Below are 22142 nucleotides of genomic sequence, written 5' to 3'. Positions count from 1 at the left end.
TTTGGCGCCTGCCTTTGGCCTGGGGCATGATCCTCAAGTCCCGGAATCAAGTCCCACATGGGGCTCCCTGCATGGAGCCTGCCTCTCCCTCGGCCTATGTCTCTGCTCTCTCTCTCTCTGTATCTCTCATGAATAAATAAATAAAGTCTTTAAAAAAAAAAAAAAACCAGCCCTTCCCTCACCTGCCACCTGACAGATGCTCACAGTGGTGCTTCTCATCTCTGGATCCCCTTGGTCTCACTGCCAGGAGGGGAGCAGGGACATGGACATGACTCCAGTGCATCCCAGGGGACAGAACTCGCCCTCTTTTCCAGGTATTCGAAAAACTGCTGCTGCTGCACCCTGAAATAGAAGCAGAACAAATATTAATGTCACCCAACTCATTTATAAAGCTTCAGACAAACAGGTACGTGACTCAGCGCTTGTTTGCAGCAGGGCTGAGAAGCTGCGCTCTGTGTCCGACGACTCATTTGTCAAAGTTGTCAGGAGCCGTGGATGCTTCAAGCGAACTGCTTCTTTCTCAGTCTGGAGTGGGTGCGGCTTCTGCATTCCCCCTCCTCTTCACCAGGGATTTCTCCTGCTGTTCCACATCACTGGTCCCCATGGGCCCATCTTTTCTTCCCTGTCACCCAGAAAGCTTTTAATGCCCACTGCTCACGTCTGCTACTTCAAAGGAAAAGAAGTACCACCTCAGAAGAGTTAAATTTTCCAGTGCCCTTTTGTCTTCAAGACTTGCTGTTCAATGGGTGTAATTCCTGAACCAGCAGCATGAGCATCACCTGGGAGCAGGTTAAAATGCAAATCCTGGGCCTCACTCCAGACTGCACTTAACAAGATCCCCACTCGATGGGGACGCACATTGGTGTCTTTAAGGCACAAGCAAATCTGCAAACACAACTCCTACCTTGCATTCACACGGGGCACCTTTGGTATCAATGACTTGCCTGTGAAGTGCAGTTGCAAGGTGGGGGGCTGTAAGGACCACAGGAGTACTTGCATGTTGCATGAAACACACACATGGTGTTCATTCAACCACAAGTGTCTAACGCTAGGCTGTGTGCTAGGCTCCTAGAACAGAGTTGGGTGGCATTCTAGTGAGGAAAAAGTACAGCATAAGAAGGCCAACAATAAAACAAGGTATAGGGATGCCTGGGTGGCTCAGTAGTTGAGCATATGCCTTTGGCTCAGGTCGTGATCCCAGGGTCCTGGGATCAAGTCCCAGATGGGACCCCCTGCGAGGAGCCTGCTTCTCCCTCTGCCTGTGTCTCTGCCTCTCTCTGTGTGTCTCTCATAAACAAATAAATAAAATATTTAAAATAAAATAATGTATAATGGTTAAGCCGTATCCCAAAGAGGGGCCTTCTGTGTGAGGATTTAAGGGAGGCATGTCAGAGACAGAGATGCTTGAGCTGGGTCTTTTTTTTTTTTTTCTCAGAATTTATTTATGTATTTGAGAGAAAGCCCACAACAAGGGGGAGGGGAGAGGGAGAAGCAGATTCCCCCCCACCTTTTTTAAGATTTTTTATTTTATTTATTCATGAGAGACAGAGAGACAGAGAGAGAGAGAGAGAGAGGCAGAGACACAGGCAGAGGGAGAAGCAGGCTCCATGCAGGGAGCCCGACGCGGGACTGGATCCTGGGTCTCCAGGATCAGGCCCAGGCCGAAGGCGGCACTAAACCCCTGGGCCACTGGGGCTGCCCCAGATTCCCTTTCTGAGTGGCAAGCCCCAGACAAGGTTCCATCCCAGGACCCTGGGATCATGACCTATGCTTAACCAACTGAGCCACCCAGGCGCCCCTTGAGCTGGGTCTTGAAGGGTGAACAGGACTTCTGCAGGTTCCACGGAAGGGATTGATGATAGGGGAGAAAGTTGAAGCAGAAGCAATAACATTTATGTGATGTCATCTGAGGAGGGTCTGTAGAGCTGCATTCAAACAGCGAGGTGAAGGGGGCTCATCCTAGGGGCTGACCACCTTTCCTTCCTGTTGATGCTTTATTATATAATAAACATGAGAGAGAGCATACGAAACACTGGAATTTGTCTTCTACCCAGTGCAGATCATTAGTAGCTTTACAGACCACTTGCTGAGCAAGCAGCCCCTGGTCCCTTCGTCCTGGTCCCTGCCCTTGGCAATAGGACAGGACAAGACCATGGCTTCCCTTGCACAGTGGAGGAAAACGAGGCAGAGAGGCGATTCAAGGTGCCTGAGGGCACACGGCTGTCTGTGGGGCATTGAGACCGTGCTCAGATTCTGCTCAGCTCAGAGCCCCGTGCTCTTTCCACTGTGCCAGGCTGCCTCATGTCGGGAAATGAGAAACCATTTGCCCCAGAAACCATCTTTTACAGCAAATGTCCCCTACAAAGGATGAGAGGAGCTCAGCACTCAGTCTCTTCTCCCAGAAGCAGCGCTCTCCTTGGAACCGTCCGTTTTCCAAGTCAGGTTTCCGGTGGATGACTAAGGAGGCCGTAGTCAGGCAGCCCACCCAGGTCCTGATGCATGGGGGCCAAGATCAGGCCTTCTTGTCCTCCCAGGAGCCTGCGGGAAGCCCAGATGGCTGCCGGGCACCTCACTACGACCGCTCCCACTGCCACGCTCTGTAAAGCTGGGTCTGTGTGTTTTCCAAAGGGACGGTGCGGCATCTCTGAGCTACCGCGTCCTGGATGGGCCCGAGAAGGTTCCTGTGGTACACGTGGACGAGAAAGGCTTCCTGACGTCAGGGCCTGTGATTGGGACATCCACAATCGAAGTGACTGCCCAGGAGCATTTCGGGGCCAACCAAACCATCATCTTTGCTGTAAAGGTAGGATCATGTTTTCTTCCTCTTTGGAGTAGGAATAAAAGCAGTCGTGTTGAGGTAAAAGCTTTCCCCTCGTGGGGGTAAGACTGACCTATTCACCTTCCAGCCGGGAAATTGTACCTAAGAATTTACTGAAGAGTAACGTGAAGGCAGAGGTCCCAGAGGAAAAACAATAGCGTCTCCTGGATGTCAGAGCTGAAGGTCCTTGGAGATGATTGATTTCAATGGCCTCATTTCACAGATGGGGAAACTGAGGCCCAGCTAGGCCTGTGAGTTGCTGGGCCTGGTGCCCCAGTGTCCTGATTGGGTAGCTGGGACCTGGAACAGGGTCAGTGCCTATGGGCATTGGCTGCCTGTGCTAGATCCCTGGCGCTGAAATCCTTGCATGACGTATGTAATGACAGACAATTCAGTAACCCGTTTTACAGGCAAGGAAACTGAGACTCACCATAGAAGTGAGTCACTCAGTGAGTCAGGATCTGGACCCTAGCCCATGTGTGTCCTTCATATGCATCACAACGCCTCCCACTTCCCCCTGCCATTCCATGCTCCTTAGTGCCGGGTGTCCTGGGATCCGTCCCAAGAACTTCTCTCCTCCATCTCCTCATAGCCACATTCTGAATCCCGAGTGATAGGTAGGATGCAGTACTTCAAGTCTGAGATTTTTGCCTCGGTCACAGATCTGCTTCCTTAATAAATGCTTTTTTGATTGAAGGTGGGTGCCCTGCAGGGAACCCTCCATCCTACTTTTTTGAGTAAGTGGAAGGGACTCACTGCTCATCCTACTTCAGCAGATATGTGTGGAGCACCAGCTGTGTACCGGTCACGGCGCCCACTGATCTTTAACCAAGATATCAAGTCTTTGAAGGGGGCGAGCTTTCTGGCCAGGATAGATTTTAGTCGGAGTTCAGGGACCAAGGCCAGGCTTTCTGGAGTTCAGGTTCCCTCCTCCCCATCCTCTTTTCCCTGGGCCATCAGCAGGCACACAGTGGCTCCCAGTTAATGCTTCCTCTGCAGTCCAAATGGGCAGTACTTCCACTTGAAACACCCGGAGAGAGCCAGGTTTCCTAAAGAAACTGAACATTCAAAGCCCTGGGGATATTTTTGCAAATGAGAATAATGATTTTTCAAAGTTATGGGTTTTGACTCCTGTTGGTTGGGTTTTGTTTTCAGAAGGCCGGCCTGCTGTGTGGGAAGGCGGGAATCTTGTCATTAGGTTGGACGCTCAGGAGGCCAAGGCCTTTCCTCTTTCTGTGACCTCTGAGTCAATCCAGCCCCCACCCCACCCCCAGTCCTTCTTGAAGCGGGGCCCGGCTGGGGACAGGCACCTCCTCTGAAGGGAGGCTGGTCCCCAGTGCGGTCACCCCCACACCCGCTCATCGTCCTCAGGTGTCTCCTGTTTCTTACCTGAGGATCTCCATGAGCCCCACCCTGCACACTCAGAACAAGGAGGCTCTGGCAGCCGTGCCTTTGGGAATGACTGTGACCTTCACGGTCCACTTCCATGACAGCTCCGGCGACATCTTCCATGCTCACAACTCGGTCCTCAGCTTTGCAACCAACAGGTAGGGTGTAGGTGACACTCATTTCTCACCTGAAGGCGAGTCTTGGTTGTACCTGGATCTAATTTGTGCAGGTGGCTGAGTGGCAACTGGACAGACTAGTGCCACTGAGAGGACAGCCTTGTTACCTGCAGTCATTGAGAGGAGGGGATGTGCCATGCTGGCAGGGCCACGAGGAGAAGCACTGCACTTGGTCAGGAGGCAGGAGGGAGGGGAAAGCAGGGTCGAGAGTCTCTATGACCATGTGGCATGAGAAGCTGTTGGTGATGTCTCCTGGTATACAGGAGGCGAGACACAGGTGTCAGGGTTTGTGGTTGGAGGGCTTGTGGTGAGACTTCTGCATACCTGTGACAGCCGACTGCAGGGGAGATGCAACCAACCCGGCCATTCATGGGCTCTGTGAACAGTGGATGCAAATTACATCATAGGCTTTATGAAAGTTGGTCACCCCACAAGGTGCACACCTTCCAGTGCTCCAGTGCTGGTGAGGAAGAAATTTGACGTCCACTGCATCTATTATGTACAGGCCTTTCCACATGACATCTTGCTGATTCCTCCTGGTAGCTCATTTGTAGAGGCCCAGAGAGGTCAAGCCAGTTGCCCACAGTACACAGGCAGAAAGTGGGGTTTGAATACCAGGTCCCATGTACTTCCACACACAGTTCATTTGGGGCTGACTCTTTCTTACTATACCTGTGGCCACAGGCCTTATATGAGGAGAGAGGGCACTCTCCACAGCAGGAGGAGAGCCGTGGCTTCAGTCTAGGCCTGTGAAACCTCCGACTGGGTCTGTTGGAGCACTGAGTGTCAAAGTTTGGTTCCCAGACCAGCAGCACCAGCAGCCCTGGGGAGCCCTAGGAAATGCACGTTTACAGGACCCAACAGTCTGTGTGGTAAGGATGCCTCTGGGCAGTTCTAAAGCTTGAGGACTACTGCCCCAGGGGCATACAGAACAGCTAAGAGGACAGAGAAGCATCTGGCACAGGGGGAGGGAAGACAGCTGGGGCCGAAGTCTAGGGAGTCTGGGGGCAGAGGATCGTATCCAGGTGTGGGTGACCATTGCAAGTTGGCCTCCCCCCAGGCCTGTACAGCTGTGGCCCCGATTGCTTGCATACCCAGGGCCAGACATAGGAGACGAAGCATGGTGGAGAAGGAAGCCTCGAGTGAGACCCAGTTCAAGCCCCAGCTCTGCCCTTTGTGGGGCCTCCACGGGTGAGGCAGCTCACCACTCTGGGCCTATTTCTGCACCTGTCATGTGGGGACAATGTCTTCGTCCTCGGGGCCACCTACTGAGCCCCAAGTCGTGAAGGCCTCTGGCAAACTGTGGCCTCTCTGCATGTGGTAGGGGCCATGCATCTGTCTGGGACCTCGGCTGCCCTGGAGGGAGTAGATCCGGGTCCTCCCAGCCCCTGAGCACAGAGGTCCTGCTGGCCCTTTTGTGGTAGGAGCACGTCTCTCCTGGAGACGGGTCAGGGCTCTGGAGTCAGAAGGCATAGTGGAGGAAAGTGATGAAGCCAGAGACCCTACCACAGAGGCCTGCCCGTCCAGGCCTTCCCATCAGAGTGCCATTGGCTGGTGTCGACTGAGCTATCACCATGTGCCAGCTGCTGGTCTCAGTGCTTTACAGCTACCAACCTGGTTTAATGCTTACGGCAAGCCTGGGACACAGGTGCATCATCAAATCCATTTTACAGATGAGCCAGTGGGCAGAGGTGGTGCCTTCCAAGATGGCTCGGTTCACTGTTGGGAAGGGCCTGGGCAGCACTTTGCAGCTCACCTTGCCCTTCGGCCTCCACCTTCCCGCCCTGGGACGTGGGGGATGCGCTATGGGCCACGTCAGCTGTGGGCCATGGGTTCCTCCCACAGAAGAGGAGAGGAGGCCTGGTCCGTGTGGCCTGCGATGGCCTCAGATCTTGGCAGCTGCTGGATAAACTTGAGCCTGAGGGACATCAGGGACCACAGTCAGCCAGAGGCTTTGGCTTCACCTGGCAGGGGACACAGCATGCCTGTCCCTCTGGAGCCGGGGACCTCTTCCCTCAGACTGAGCCTGCCTCTCCCTCCTGTGCCTAGAGACGAGTTTGTGCAGATTGGGAAGGGCGGCACCAACAACACGTGCGTCGTGCGCACCATCAGCGTCGGCCTGACGCTGCTCAGTGTGTGGGACACAGAGCAAGTGGGCCTGTCTGACTTCGTTCCGCTGCCTGTGCTCCAGGCCATCTCCCCAGAACTGTCCGGAGCGGTGGTGGTAGGTGATGTCCTGTGTCTGGACACAGTTCTGGTCGGCCTAGAAGGTAAGAGAGATGCACATTGGTCAGGGAGCCCTTCTGAGTGAGGGGCAGTCCCAGGGAGGAGACTAGGCTCCTGCTGTGGGGCTAAGACCAGCAGAGCTCGTGTGAGGCTCAAGAGCAGGTGTCGGAGTCTACAGGCCAAGTCCAGTGTGCTGCCTCTTTTTGCCAACCAAACTGCGTTAGAACTCTGCGGCCCCCATTCATTCATGAGCCCTCGGTGGCCATTTTCACCCTACAAAGCCGGGGGGAGTGGCATCCAAGACCTTCGGCCCCACACAGCCCGATGTGTATACCCTCTGGCCCCTCACAGAGGCTTCCAGCTCTTACACGAGCATAGCGCTGAGTGGTAGATGTTTCTGTGGAAATGTCCCCCTATCTACTGTCTAATGGGAGGCACTCATGACCCAACACTCAAAATGTGGCTAATGCGACTGAGGAGCAATCTGTTCCATTTTAATTCATTTCATGGCCAGTGGTTACCATGTCGGACAGTGTACATCTAGAAGGAAATGTGAGCAAAGAGTAGCCATTGGCCCCATTCAGCGGATTTCCAGATTTCATCCGTTCACATGCCACCTGTATATGCATGACCTACATTCCTTTTTTTTTTTTTCCAAATTGACTTCCCTTTTTTTTTTTTAAAGATTTTATTTATTCATTCATGAGAGACACAGAGAGAAAGGCAGAGACAGGCAGAGGGAGAAACAGGCTTCATGCAGCGAGCCCAATGTGGGACTCGATCCCGGAACTCCAGGATAACGCCCTGGGCCGAAGGCAGACGCTCAACTGCTGAGCTACCCCGGCGTCCCTTGAGTCCCTGTTTTTTTTTTTTTTTTTTCACCCAATGAAATTCATTTTAAAAGGAAGTTAAATACTGCCCTTAAAAAATATATATATATATATAATTGGCCAGAAGTAGATGTAGTTGTTGAGTTACTGTGTTGTATCTATTATATAACGGGATTGGCTTTTAATTAAGAAATGCTGTTTAGTGCCAGCTCTTGAGCCTTGACACTTGCTTTGTTTGCTAAAAAGGGACTGGTAAACAGTTATGGGCTGCGCGGGGGGGGGGGGTTGCTGTGGGGAGGGCCAGCTCCCAGGTCATCCCGGGACAAGGAATGATCATGGGATTCAGAGCAGGGAGGTGCTGGGGAGAAAGGGCCAGAGGTTCACTCTGGTCAGGGTCGCAGCTGAGCAGAGAGCAGGTGCACTGGAACTGCAGGGGGTTCCAGGTGGCCACAGCCAGGAGCCTGAGGGGAGTGGCCAGCCTGTGGGGTGCAGAGCGGGAGGCATGGGTTCTACCCTGAGGGTGATAGGGTGATGCGTGAGCTCCCCTGGCAGCAGTGTGGAGCATGGGGGTGGGCAGGGCAGCCAGGAGGCTGGCACCGTCACCCCGGGGACAGGGTTTGGCCAGAGTAGCAGTTATGGGAAAGATGAGTGACAGCAGGGCTTCCTCTCCCAGGCCTCTCTGGAACCTGGAGCTCCTCAGCCAGCAGCATCCTCCACATCGACCCCAGGACAGGTGTGGCTGTCGCTCGAGAGGCAGGATCTGTGACGGTTTACTACGAGGTCGCTGGGTACCTGAAGACCTACAAGGAGGTGGGGCTTCGGGGAATGCACAGCTGGCCCTCTGGGGTGAAACCCTTAGCTTTCTATACTGAATGACTCCCTTTTCTTTAAAAAACAAGCACCAGCAGCGTGCTAGCAGGCAGGATCCGAAGTCATGAGTCTGGGTTCTGCTGCCCACTGGGATTTTCTACATAGGCCTCCACCTCCCACCTCCCCACATTCCAAATGGTGTCAAGGCAAGGGCTGACATCCTGGGCTTCCCCCCCAGCTCCCATGCACTCTGGGGGATAGGCAGGAACATCCCCTGTGGGTGTCTCCCCAGGGGTCTCGGTGTGGGCGGGCCATCGTGGCAATTTGGATTTGGCGTCACTGAGGAAGTTAAGCCTCCCCGGCAAGTCACCTTTTGAGTCTTTCTGGAGGCGAACAAAACTGTTCTCCTATTTATCTCCAGCCGAGAATGAATCAATGAGCAACGTCTGGCTGTGTTCCAAATGTGTCTCATTTTAGAGCCAGTGTGCACGTGGTCGAATCCAGCAGGTTAACCTAATAGCTCGTATATTTAGTGCCGGGGCTATGCAGTGGGTGAGCTGGTTGCAGATAGGAGCACCTTGTGACTGATGAAGTTGTGCTCTCCCAGGAGGAGCCGCCGAGAGTGGGCAGGGGCAGCGGAGGGCTGGACGAGAGAGCATGGTGTAGGCTAAGGTATGCCGGGCTTGAGAGCCCAGCCCCGATGGCTGGAACACAGGCAGTGCAGGCGGGAGTGGAGGCCGGCGTTGTAATCAGATCATGATACACACTGGGCTCCAGGTAGTTCCATGGAGTGTTTAAGGCATGGGAGCTCTGGGGCCAGGCTGCCTGGGTTCGCATCCCAGCTGGGCACTGAGGGGCTGTGTGGCATTGGGGAAGTCATTTTGCCTCTCTGTGCCTTGGTTTTCCTGTCTGGAAAATGGAGAGAAGAGTGTTGTAGGGATTAAATGAGTTCATATATGTGAAGCACTTAGAATGGTAGGCAGCGCTTAGCAAATATTCAGTAGATATTAGCTGCAACTGTTACTATTCCAGAATAAAGAGGTGGAAGCTTATGCCAGACCCAGTAGGGACTCATCAGGGATTTTTTCTTTCTAAGTAGAGAGCGATATAGATCAGAGGTAAGGTTTGGAATGAGTACTGGTGCCTGGCAAAGTCTGCAAGCCCAAAGGAAAGGCAGGAGCTGCAGGGTAGCCAGCCAGGGGCTGAGGTTGGGCCCTCAGCTGGCCCCATCGGGTGGGCATAAACTAAGGGTGGATTTAGGGGAGATTCAGAGGGAGGGTCACCAGAGCTTGGTGACCATTTGGAAGTAGGGGTTGAGGGAGGAGTGGGCTCTGAGGAGGACTCCCCTGGGGTCTAGCTTGGGTGACAAGGTGGATGTTGGTCCTTTACCCTAACGGGGAAGCAAAAAGCAAAGAGGGGGTACTAATGTGGGTGGAGGATGAGTTAGTTGAGATGTGGCCAGTTTGAGGTGGTTGCAGCTCCTCTCTGGGGCTAGGGGTGAGATGGCAGGTGTTTCTGGAGCTCCAGGGCAGAAGGCTGGAGATGGGTGGGGGTCTACCACACAAAAGTGGTTCTTGAAGACCTGAGAGTGGATGGGAACATGCAGAACATGCCAGAGCAGGAGGGGCAGGGGCAAGGCCTTGGGCCTCCTCTGCAAGGTGTGGAGGAGGAGGAAGAGGAAGAGGGGAGAAGACAGTAGCATGGTAGTCAGAAGTATGGGAGAAAATGGGAAGAACTAGGGCCAGAGAGCAGGTGCCTCTGCTCAGAGAGCAGTCCGGAGGCAGTGGGCCCAGCCCATAGGCCTTCCTATGATCCTACATCAGCCACGGCCCTGGGAGCTGTATGGGATTTGGGGAGGATTGAGACCCTATCCCCGCTCTCAGGGAGATCATGTTCTGGTGGAGGTCAGACCCATGGGAGGCAGGAAGCGCTCAGGGGCAGCCCAGAGGTGGGTAGACAGCCTCCAGCTGGAGGGGGTGACACAGGAGCTGGGCCTTCAGGGGCCAATGGGGTCAGGCTCTACAGGGGAGGTTGAAAGCTTAAGAAAGACCCACAGCTGGGGTGTTTGGGTGCAGCCAGTGCAGGATGAGCAAAGGGGGTGGGCAGGGAAAAATCTGGGAGGACTTGTATCTGGGTAGAGGGACAAGTGATGGGGGTGGTTGCTTCACTGCCCAGGCTGTGTGAGTTGCATTTTGGCCAGGGTGATTTATTTTGAATGAATGGCAGTAAAGTAAAACAGCACCTTCTCTCATTGCTGAAAGACTAATTAACCAAACTGATGAACAGAGAAGTGATTGCAACTGTCACAAGAACCAAAATCCGCAGCCCACCCCAAACTGTTAAATGAATTCAGGCCTGCGGTTCAGCTCCAGGCTCTGCTGTTCAAGAAAAGCAGCTTGTTCAGAGGGACAGAGCCAGACCGCAGGGTCTGACCAGGCCAGGGCCTAAGCCCAGCTCCACCACCTCTTGGCACGTCTTTCAGGTGATGAGCCTGTCTTGTGCCCTGTGCAAGGGGCAGAACCCCGTCATAGGCAGCAGGGTGAGGTCACGAGAGTGCCCAGCACCGAGCCCACACGTGGCCGGTGCTCACTGCAGCTGCCTCGGCTCCCTCCTCAGATAGTGATTGGTGTCCCTCAAAGGATCGTGGCCCGTTCCGTCCGCCCAGGCCAGACCGGCTTCCAGGAGGCCTCCAAAGTGACCGTCACCGTGGGAGACAGAAGCTCTAACCTGAGAGGTAGAGAGTGAGGGGCTTGCTTGGTCTGGGGAGGGGCCCTGCCAAGCCAAGGGCTCCTCATGCCCTTGTCTGCTGCGATTTTCTCTGCTTTTCCCACACAAACTCACCCCATAGCCAGAGAGAACACCTAAACCCCCCATGGGCCCATTCCTTCCAGCTTTTGAGAAATCCCAGTCCTCCACAGGTAGAGATGGTGCAAAGAGATCTTCCTAAAAGAGCCTGGCACCCAGAAACGTCCTGTTTCTGAGCCAGAAATGCCACTTTAGCCCTCGGGCACCCGAGTAAAGAAAGCCACCCTTTCTACCACTCATCCCAGAGGGTACTGACTTAGCAGGCATCACTGCTGATTTGGGTGTTTGTAATTACCTCTTCTGACTCACGTGCAGAACATTCGACCCTGTCCCCTGCCCGTGACAGCCCTGGACAGCAGCTGTCAGAAATAAATACATCAATACAGACTGGGTTTTGTTTTTATTTTTTTGTTTGGTTGGTTCTTTTTGAAACCACTTAACCGGTAGGATTAAATATGGCTGTTCTTGTTCCGATTGATGAGGCAGCTTTACTGCATCCCAGTAACCTCTGTTTTCCCACCTCCGTGCACGAGGGCAGCTGCACTGTGCCGTTGCCAAAGTGATACTCAGTGTATTAGCGGAGAAGTGTTGCCCTCCTGATGCCCAGGAATAAATTGCCCATCTTCCCCTGCTGCCGGCGACAGAGGACGTGCATTAGTGGCCCGACCTACCTGCCGGGCTGCTGGATGCAGGCTCTCGCACAGATGCTGAAATTCCGATCTGAGGTTGCCCACCACTCAGAATGACCTTCCTCATCCTTATAGTCACCCTCAGCTTTTATAGTCTGTGGCACCACTGTGAAGCTTCCGGCTGCCCTGGGAGCCCCGTGCAGAAGGAGCGTGGGGCACAGGTGCCACTTCCCAGCACAGCCAGCCTGGGCGTGGCGGCCAGTCGTCCTGGCCCAGGCCCTTCTTACCCATCTCCCGTCTCCAGGTGAGTGCTCCCCCACCCAGATGGAAGTCATAGAGACTCTGCACCCAGAATCGCTCATTAGCTGCCAGCTCCGGTTCAAGCAAGAGGTCTTCGATTTCCCAGCACGTGACATTTTCACAGCAGAACCGGGATTTGACACGACTCTGGGTAAGTTCAGGGGTTGAATGAGAAAACTGGCTCCTTTGGGGTGTTTGGCTCACAACAGCCATCTGCGTGGAGGGGTCATCAGGAACCCAGCCCGGGGACAGATGCCATCACTCTGGCCTCTGGTTCCTTCCGGCCACCAGGAGGGGTTGGCAGTCCTGTGCTGGGTGATGGCTGTTGTCCACAGCTGCCTACACATACACAGGAAGGACGTGCTTCGGAGTTGGAAGACCTGGGTTCAAGGTTCAAGACCTTCTGTGCTCTTTCTAGCGCTGAGCCAGTGGGTGTTGAGGTGTTTCCCTTGGTGAAATGGGCAGGAAGGTGCCTTGCTCTGCCTACATGAGAGGGCTGAGTGGTGCACGCGAGAGATGGCTGGAAGGGGCCTGGTTAACTAGTCAAGGGCCACACTGTGTGTCTCAGCATAACTGTTCCACCGTCCATGGAGCTGAAGGCTGGAACCCCAGTCTGGAGTGACCACCTGGACCCCCAGCATGCTGGCCCTGAGAAGAGTGGTCCCCCCCTGGGGTGCTTCAAGGGTTTAGGAGGATAGTTCCTGCGACATGCTTAGCACAGTGCCCAGCACACACTCCTAGGAGTCCTCAGTGGTAGCTGCCAATGTCATGATAATGATTGTTGATGAGCATTTGGCCCATTTTTCCATTCCTTCCAAGAACACGCAGCCCAGTCTTAATTAGAAGTTAGCAACAGCATGATGCCAGGCCATAAGCCCAGCTGCAGCTCTCCGTGGCCCGGGTCAGCATCTAGGCCTCTGCCTAGGATGCAGGAGATACATCCTCAGGGCACATCATATGTGGGGCCCAAGCTTTGGGCTTGGCACAGAGCAGGCAGTGGTTGGTCCCATGCCCTATTTATTCCCTAAATGGTGCCATGAGGGGTGCAATGCTAGTTCGGTAAGGAGGCTGAATCACTGAGCGTGCTTGCCTGGCATGGGCACAGAAGGGACTCCAGTGCAGGCACCCTGGTTCCAGGCTTGGAGGGGCCTCCAGGGCAGCACTCAAGTGTCCATTTAACTCGTTTATCTACTCAGGGCCAGGCATAGAGGATCCAACAGGTACCAAAATAGTCCTGATCCACACCCTCCCAGAACTTTCTGCTGCATCTGGGGCCATAGGCTGTGCTGGGCGTGAGCCCCAGCTGACCTGTAGCCCAGCATTGATCGGGTCATGATGTCTGTTCATCATTTACTCACTGGCACTCTGAGCCAGGATGGCTGGGCCCTGAGATGCAGAGCTGGCCCCCATGTTCCTACTCCCAGGAACGACAGGGACCTGGTGAACAGAGCATTCTGAGAAGGGAGCGAGAGTGCTGGTCACAGAAAGGGTGCCCAAGCTGGACTGGGGGTACCAAAGAGGGACATCCCTGGAGGGTCCAGGAGGAGGTGATGCCTCACCTGAGCTCTGAAGGATGAGTAGGAGTTGTCCAGTTAGAAAAGCAAGGAGGAAGTGTAGCATCAGGGCCTGGGTGGGAGAGGGGACAGACAGTGTGGAACACCCTTGTCTGCACAGGCCGGTACCTCTGCTTGGTCACGATGCACAGGCTGACGGACAAGCAGCTGAAACACCTCAGCATGAAGAAGACGGCGCTGCTGGTCACTGCCTCCATCCCGGGCAGCCACATCTCTGGAGAGCATGTGGGCGCCGAGGTGCCCTTCAGCCCAGGGCTATACACTGACCAGGCTGAAATCCTTTTGAGCAACCACTACACCAGCTCCGAGGTCAAGGTCTTTGGTGCCATGGAGATTCTCGAGAACCTGGAGGTGAGTGGCATCCACACACGAACCAGGGGCCTTCGAAAGGACCAGGAGGAGGCAGGGAGTTCTGGGTAGAACATAGAAGCCCTGGACCACCTCTCTTTAAAACTAAAACTTAAAATTAAAGTAAATACTCTTTATCCTTTTGTTTCCACAGTACCACTGTTACCTGTGAGCCTGTATAATTGTGTTAATTACTGTGATTTCTAGAAGTCTTCCCCAGCCAGGAGTTAAGCATGGGAGGGCAGTACTTAGCTTAGGGCTTACCTAGTACCTGCTAGTGTTCAGTGAACATTTAGTATGCTCGATGAATGAAGTCAGTGCAGGGATGCGCGCTGCCATGGGGCAGGAGGAAAAGCTCCAGTCTCTAACCTGTCACTGCCTCCTGCACAACTGTACTGAGCTCTGGGCCTCAGTTTCTCCATCTGCTGATGCTGGATGAATGATGTCCTGGGTCCTACCACCCAGCAAGCTGGGAGGAGATCTGGGGTGATGTGGCGAAGAGGTTTTTGTTTCCTCTGTTCACTCCATCCATGTCTCACTGCCGCAAATGTGGCTGAACATTCTTGGAGCAAGACAGGGATGAATCCATTGCTGGTGACGGAAGGCCTGCCAGGCCCTGGGGTTTGAGCTGCTGGCAATCAGCCATTAACAGAGCTCCAGGCTGTTCCCTTGGAAAGTTGGCGTTTGGTGATAGTTCATGTTAGTTTAGCATTTTTTTTAAAGAGCACTTGATTAGAATTCAATGATATTGATTTGTCCTTTCCTCAAAAACACTCCACGTATACACGGTGTGCTCCTTCCCTGACTTTGCAGATTTCACGCTGTCGGTTAGAAGTACCCAGGCATCATCACTGGCCTGGGAAGTGGGGCTGGGGAGGGGTCTTCACCCCTAGCCTTCAGGAGGGGAGCACAGCATGTCAGGCAGCAGCGAGGGTGCAGCTCTCCAGCCCTGACGTCTCTCCCAGGTGAAATCAGGGTCCCCAGCTGTGCTGGCCTTTGAGAAGGAGAAGTCTTTGGGGCTCCCCAGCTTCATCACCTACACGGTCGGCATCTCAGATCCTGCGGCCGGCAGCCAAGGGCCTCTGTCCACCGCCTTGACCTTCTCCAGCCCCATGACTAACCAAGCCATCACCATTCCGGTCACCGTGGCCTTTGTGATGGATCGCCGAGGGCCTGGTCCTCGTGAGTCATGGGATGGGACACAGCTGGGATGGACCTGGGCAGGGAGGGCTGGGCTGGGTCGTCTCAGTTGTTTTTGGGAACCTGGGGGTGTCAAGAACTGGACAACTCAAAACTACAGAATGTCCTGCAAGGCAAATATCACTCATTCAAGCAGCCATGCGCACTTTGCTTCCCCATCTATTCTCAACCTGGCAGCCAGAGGGAATCCTGTTGAAATGTGACTAGGTCATGCCCCTCCTTGCTCAGAATTCTGCTATGGCTCCCACCTCCCTCATGAAGTAAAGCCCAAGTCTCTGCAGTGTCTTGAAAGGCCCTACATAATCTGCCTTCCTGACCCAGTTATGCTTGTCTCCCCCTTGAACACCTTGTTCCAGCCACTCTGGCCTCCTTCCTCTTTGGGAAGCCAAAGAGGCTTAGCCCCAGCTAAGTCCTTGGCATTCACTCTTCCCTCTGCCTGGGATGCCTTCCCCCCTTGGCCAACACTCCCACCTCCATCAAACCAACCTCCCCTCAGACATTCTCTGCTCATGAAATAGGAAACCTTGAACTTTACTTCCACTCAAACCCTTCTTCTTCCATAGCACTATTCTCAGCTGTCAGCCTGTAGAATAATTAGTACAGAAACTTGGGTTTCTACCAGTCTTCCCCAACTAGAGACTAAGTACTATATGTGGGGACAGCGCTTAGAACAAGGCCCACCTGGGGATCCCTGGGTGGCGCAGCGGTTTGGCGCCTGCCTTTGGCCCAGGGCGTGATTCTGGAGACCCGGGATTGAATCCCACGTCGGGCTCCCGGTGCATGGAGCCTGCTTCTCCCTCTGCCTGTGTCTCTGCCTCTCTCTCTCTCTCTCTCTCTCTCTCTCTCTGTGTGACTATCATAAAAAAAAAAAAAAAAAAGAATAAGGCCCACCTGACATACAGCAGGTGCTCAGTAATGGATGATTCATCGATTCTGTAGTCATTATTAGCACCTGTTGTATGCCAGCCCCTGTGCTGGACAGAAGCCTGAGAAGCCTCAAATAGGGCATGGATTATAAACACAGTAAAAAAGAAATGATTCTAAATGTGGCTTCTTCTTAATGTGGCTGGAGAAGTGGGCGGCACCCAGAGGGGGTGGGTGATTATACTTCTGCTGGCTGAAGGGTGTAGTTCAAAGGGGCATGGAAGGATGAGTAGGCAGGGGGAGGGTGATGCAGTCAGAAGGACTCTGGGACGATGTGCTGGATGAGGAGCCTTGAACGCCAGGCCAGGGGTTCAGGCTTTTTCTTGAGAGCAGGGAATAGCCGGGTCAGGTATGGCTGGGAGCAAAGGGATGGGGTCAGATCAGTGTCAAGGGCACTTGAAGAGGTCCCGCCTTCTTCCTGCCAAGCAGGGGTGTGTCCTGACCCAGGACAGCCCGGTGAGGGTGCAGTAGGGATGCAGGTTCAGGTAGAGGGAGATAGAAGAGGAAGCCACTGTCTGGGCCACCCTGAGGCAGGGCCCCAAGAGGAGGGGTGGGCTCCCTTGGTCCATGGGCTTCGGGTCTGTCCAATACCTTTGCCCGACCCTGACTTCCATTGTCATGCCTGCAGCTCACGGCTTGACATTTTCAACACTGCCTTGCCTTTCCGGGCAACTTGGCTGACTCGGGCAGCCCACACCCTCTGGACTCCCCTGGACTCCCCCGGACAGGTCTGTCCTTCCTTGGAATGGGTATGGACCCTGAACCCACTCCAAGGAAGCAGGGCCTCGGGTGGAACCAGGTCAGTTCGAGTGGCCCAAGATGGAATAGGACGGAGCACTGGGGAGACAGCCCCCCAGGGCCAGATGCAGCCCCAGGCCCAGGGCAGGCCACCTCACCCTCTGACCGCACACAGACACGAGGGAGCTCGGTGGATTGGTTTGGTGACCTGTCTTTCCATTGATCGCAGACGGAGCCAGCCTCTTTCAGCACTTCCTGGACTCCTACCAAGTCATGTTCTTCACACTCTTTGCCCTGCTGGCTGGGACTGCTGTCATGATCATAGGTGAGGAGGGCTGCCTTGTTTCCCCTGGTGGTTCCCCACCCCCACCCCAACGCTAACCAGCCCTGTGCTCCTGCAGCCTACCACACGGTCTGCGCGCCCCGGGAGCTCACCGCACCTCCAGCCTTCTCCCCGCGAGCCAGCCCTCGCCACAGCCCCCACTGTGAGTAGGGGGGAAGCTGCGGGAGGAAGCAGGGATCGGGGCCCCAAACCCCCAGTCTCAGAAGCTCTGGCCCTGGGCAGTAGTGGCAGCTGAGGTGTGAGGCCCAGAAGGCAGACCTGGATGCTGGGGAGGGGGACAGCATGCCGGCCCTGGGCCAGGAGAGCTTTCCCCAGGCCAAACCTCGCAGGGTGGAGGGCTGGCAGCCGGGACCTGTCTCTGCAGGTAGCTGGCACTGGCTCCCACCTGCCGGGCTGCTGCAGAGGGCTCTGAGCTGGGTCAGACCTGCTGACTTGGAGGTGGGGGTTCTGGACTGGCCTGATGATGGATTTCCCCGATGGAGAAGAATCACAAGGGCCCGTCTTCCTCATGTTCCAGTTGTCTCTGGTGACCCTGGGCAATTCCAGGGGACACCTCTGAGAACTGCAGTGCCCGGCCAGGAGGGCACATGGCAGCCTTTCTTGTCTTCTGTTTTCCATCTGAGGCTTCTCTCCCCTGAACAGGTTTTTGATGACCTAAGGGGGCATGGGAGGCTTCAAAGAGTCTGAATTTTGAGGAGGAGAACAGTTTTGTATAGGGTTGCATTTTCCTGGGTGACCAGATCCCACATGCATTCTGGACCCCTAGAACCATAGCCTTCCACAAACGTTCCCCAGCCATCCTTGCAGCGGGCACTGCCCCTTTCTCACCCCGTCTCCCCATGCACCCCTCCCTCTGTGTGCTGGAACCACTGCGGAATACTGGCATTTTCTCTTGAACACTCCAGAGACTTCTGCACACAGGGGAGTCTCTGTTCATGCAGCTTTCTCTGCCCAGGAGCTTGGTCCTGCCCAGGTGCACAGGCCCTCATCCCCACACTCCCTGGGGACCCACGGACACTTCCATGTGGCCCTGAGACCCACTACTTGTCCTCCCCCACAGGTCTGCTGTGGGAGGTCAGGGCCTATGCTCCAGGCCTCTCTGCATGTTCAGTCATCACACGTTCCTTGGGTGACATCTCTCTGCCAGCACAGGGCTGCCTGGGGGGGGGGGGGGGGGGGGCGGTCCTGGGGAGTGGCCGAGGTAGGCAGCCGACACTTCCTCACCGGCTGTTCCGGCACAGCCGCTGAGGAATGCCCGGCTCTCCCTTTTGCTCTGTCGCTCACGCCGTATCTCTTTCCACCCTAGATTTCGCTGCCTCGTCACCGACGCCTTTCAACGCGCTGCCTCCCAGCCGCAGAGCCAGCCCGCCCTCAGGGCTGTGGAGCCCCGCATACACCTCGCACTAGTCAGCGGGCCGGGTCCTGATGCCCCTGTGCCCCCGCCGTGGGGACAGCCCCGATCAGCTCGGCCCGGAGCCCAGGCCCCCTCGCTGGCTGCTCTGTGGTGTCCTGTAGGCTCTGCTTATTCTTACACGTCAGAGTTGCCTCTGGCTTTTGTTTGGTTTTGTTCCTAGCCTTTGCTAAGACTCTGGCTCATTCCTTTATGCCCGGTTGTCGAGGGTTTCCAGACAACGTGCAGCCATGCTTTTCTTCCCCTGCCGTCTCTAGAACCACTCTCTTCTCAAGACTTCGAGCACACAGAAGCTCCGTTTACTAGGAGGGGATGTTACTGCAGTGGCCTCAGGGAAAGGACTTTTTAATTACTTCTTAATTTGTGTGGGGTTCCCCCCGACCATGTGGAAACTTCACCCCTAGTCTGGCTCCTGCTAGGAAATGAGGGGAGTGAACACACGTGAATGTCAGGTGCTCACCCCGTGACTGCACAGAAGCCTTAGGAACGCAGCGATGGGGACCCCACGTTGGCTCCCCCTGCCCTGGGGGACAGTAAGGGGCCACAGGAGCTGCGAGCCGGGCTACCTTTTGCCCCTCCGTGGGCCACTGTGAATCAATGGCATCCTCTGTTTCTGTTTCCTAAGCATGGAAACGTCTCCTGGACTGGGCCGCAGCCTCAGTGGGATGTTTGGTGGCGTCTGGTTCCTTTTCCTTCTCCCTGTGTCTCTTCCCACCTAAGGGACATGGGGATCCTAGTTAGGAAAACATCCTTGAGCCAGAGGCCGGGATCTTTCCTTCTGTTTGTTCTTCTGGAGAAGCCACTGTGTTCCACCCAAGCACAAAGACCCAGTGTTACCTGTTCCCCCTTTTGTACTATGGTCATGCACCTCCACAGACCTGAGCCTCCGGCCCGCCCGGCGCGAGCACCGGTCTCCCCGTGGCAGCACCCTGCCGGGCCACAGAGCCCGACCCTGGCCAGTGAGGAGGGTGGGCCTGCCTTCTGGGAAGGGGCCCTCCTCCTTCCCCACCCCTCGTCCCTGCAGCGTCCAAGGCCTCCGAGCCAAGCGCCGTGCCACTCTCAGGAAGAACTGGAGACGCATCCCAGAGCCAGGCACGCATGCTCACCGTGTGCGGGAGTCATCCGCTCTGCTCCAAGCCGCACATGTGAGTCCACTTCAGGCCTCCAGGGCTGGGCTGTGCGATTTATTTTTCTAAAGCTGGAGACAGGAAGAATTGTGCCTTTGCATATTACTTAAGCTCAAACTGACAACTTGGATGTAAATAGGCGCATTTCTACTGGGTTTATTTAATAAAGCTCTATATCATTTCTTACGAGGGGCGTGCTCATGGCTGGAACTGCATGTGTGCTGCCTGGGAGGGACCCAGGCCCTGGTGACTTTGTTTCTGGTCACGGGGGCTTGGGGAGCAGTCCGTCCTGCTGCCCAGTGTGCCACTCCTCCCTTCTCTGGCTGGCCACCAAGGCCTCCCTCCCTGCTGTCATCCCCCGGCTGCCAGCCCAGGGTCCCCAGAGGTGCCCGAGGATGGGGCCCACCCACACGTCACCAGCTAGCCCCACGGCCCCCCTTTCTCTCTCCCTCTCTCTCCCTTGGGCACCTCTCACTCGGCATCTGTCCCTCCTGTCACCCCATTTTCACCCCCGCTCTCAGAAGCTGACCTCCCTGAGGCCACCACTCCCCACACTGACTCTGCAGCCTGGAGTCCACCTGCCCTGCCCACCAGCACCTGCCTCCACGTCCCCAGCCCCTCGCCCTCTGCCTATCCCAGTGCTTACTCCCCTCAGGGATGGTCCTCTGCCCCCTGCGACCCCCAGGGCCTAGCCTTCTGCCTTCACAGAGCACGCACCTGGGCGCACCCGGGGCCCAAGGTTCTGCAGTCCTGCGTCACGGGTGTGGAAGTGGAGCAGAGGCCTGGAGAGACCAGGTGGCCACCCAAGGCGGGCAGGCCACCCAGTAGAGCTTCTGGCAGAGGCCGCCCGTCCCCCACATCACCCACCTTCTTCCGCGGGCCCAGACCCCTGACTCAGGGTTGGGTGGACAGTGGCCAGAGTACCGTCAAGGTCTCCCAGCCCTTTAGGCTGCCGGAAAGGCAGCATGCAGCCACGTTTTGGGGACAAAGCGTGAGCATCGGTGTCCCTTGCCGCTCCTGAAATGGACTCATGGGAGGTGCGCCCCCACCTGGCCAGGCAGGCTGCGTGGGGGCGACCAGAATAGCTAGGCCCCTGTCTGGGGAGCCTGTGCCTGGACGCAGGACGGCCTCCCTTGACATGAGAGAGGACACTCCCCACAGCTTCAGGATCCAGTGGGTCTTCCGCTGCAGCCAAACCTAATCCCCAGCGATTCAGTGGCAGCCCCTGACAGCAAGCTTGGCGCTCGGCTCCCCGCCCGCCTCCTGCAGGCCACAGAGCCAGAGCCAGTGCTCCACTCCCACCCGCACCGTGGACACTCGCCCCTGCACACTGAGGTCCCCTCCCCAGACCCTCCCCGCCCACATGCTACATCGGGCCAGTCTCTCAGTGCCCGCGGATCTGCCATCCCCAGCAGCCTCCCTGCCCCAGCGGCTCCTCATCTCGGCTGTCCCATCTCCCCAGCCAGCTGCTCACAGGCCTGACCATCACGCCCTCCTGCTTCAACCCTGCTACGGTCCATGTGGCCCCTCGGTACACACCCAGCAAACTGCAGTTTCCAGACAGGCTCAGCCCCTTCCCCTCTGCTCTTTATCCTCAGGGAGAGGCCGCCACCTAGGCTACCCCCCTACCCCAGGTCCTGGGGCTTTGGTACCAGCCAGGGCTGGGGTGGGTCCTGCACCCACCTTCTCCCTCCTGCGTGCTGCTCTGGTCTCTTCCCCTCTCTGAGCCTCAGGTTTCTCCTCTGTGAAGTGGGCACAGCGGTGCCTGCAGAGTTCCTATAAAACTAAGCAAGAAGCCAGGTGTGAAGCCTTCCTTTTGGGCAGTGGGCTGGTGAACAGGGTGTCCTCTCTCCCGAAGGAAATGGCTGATCTGGCTCTCGGAGGGGATGATGGGGGAGGGAGAAGTGGGCCGGGGGTGTGGGGAGGAGGCCCCAGCTCCCCGTGGGAGGCTCTGTGTGGCAGATCTGGCACTGAGGGCCCCGGGCAATGGGGGTGACAGGGCACAGACATGCTTAGCGGCTAAGTGCCAACTTTAGGACGTGTGAGCCCCAGTCATGGCCTGCCCACACTGGGAAGCTGTGTGTGGAAGCTAAGAAGCTAAAAGCACCGTCAGTGCCCCAGGCCTCATTCCCCGGATTGGGAAATGAGGAAGACACTGTCCTCACAAGGATCCTGTGAGGACAAGATGAGCTGATAGACGGGAGGCGCTGTGTCCACATATGCTGCTGTCACTGTTGTTGGGAAAAGCTGGCACGGGGCCCGTGAGGGTCCAGATGGAGAAAGAGCGTTCATTTGGAGAATGGCAAGATAGACAGCAGGTGAGAAAGAGAGAGGGTGCTCCCCTAGCGCCCTGGCCCTCTGTTGTCATGCCCAATGCTGTGTTGCAATTGTCAGACCCCACTATCCCCAGCTGGGACCTCCCTGAGGCCGGTTCTACTACGGCCCCGGAACCTGGCACACAAGAAGACCTAGCTAGAAAGCATTCAATCAACGT

General features: G+C 55.8%; 1 protein-coding gene across 1 annotated transcript in view; it reads left to right on the top strand.

Moving 5' to 3' along the window:
- Positions 1 to 19834, top strand: part of NUP210 (nucleoporin 210) — a 105931-nt gene extending 86097 nt beyond the window's left edge. Inside the window, exons 29-40 of the mRNA XM_055343508.1 lie at positions 315 to 406; positions 2629 to 2803; positions 4190 to 4365; positions 6433 to 6653; positions 8113 to 8249; positions 10866 to 10983; positions 11988 to 12134; positions 13658 to 13908; positions 14871 to 15087; positions 16997 to 17092; positions 17169 to 17252; positions 18417 to 19834. Coding sequence (XP_055199483.1) covers positions 315 to 406; positions 2629 to 2803; positions 4190 to 4365; positions 6433 to 6653; positions 8113 to 8249; positions 10866 to 10983; positions 11988 to 12134; positions 13658 to 13908; positions 14871 to 15087; positions 16997 to 17092; positions 17169 to 17252; positions 18417 to 18517 — 1815 coding nt within the window. The 3' untranslated portion in view covers positions 18518 to 19834. The remainder of the gene's footprint in view (positions 1 to 314; positions 407 to 2628; positions 2804 to 4189; positions 4366 to 6432; positions 6654 to 8112; positions 8250 to 10865; positions 10984 to 11987; positions 12135 to 13657; positions 13909 to 14870; positions 15088 to 16996; positions 17093 to 17168; positions 17253 to 18416) is intronic.
- Positions 19835 to 22142: the final 2308 nt, after the last annotated feature.

This window comes from Nyctereutes procyonoides, unplaced genomic scaffold, assembly GCF_905146905.1.
Source record: "Nyctereutes procyonoides isolate TBG_1078 unplaced genomic scaffold, NYPRO_anot_genome, whole genome shotgun sequence".
Lineage (NCBI taxonomy): Eukaryota > Metazoa > Chordata > Mammalia > Carnivora > Canidae > Nyctereutes > Nyctereutes procyonoides.
The sequence above is the reverse complement of the archived record's forward strand: the minus strand, read 5'-3'. Positions and strand labels throughout refer to the sequence as shown.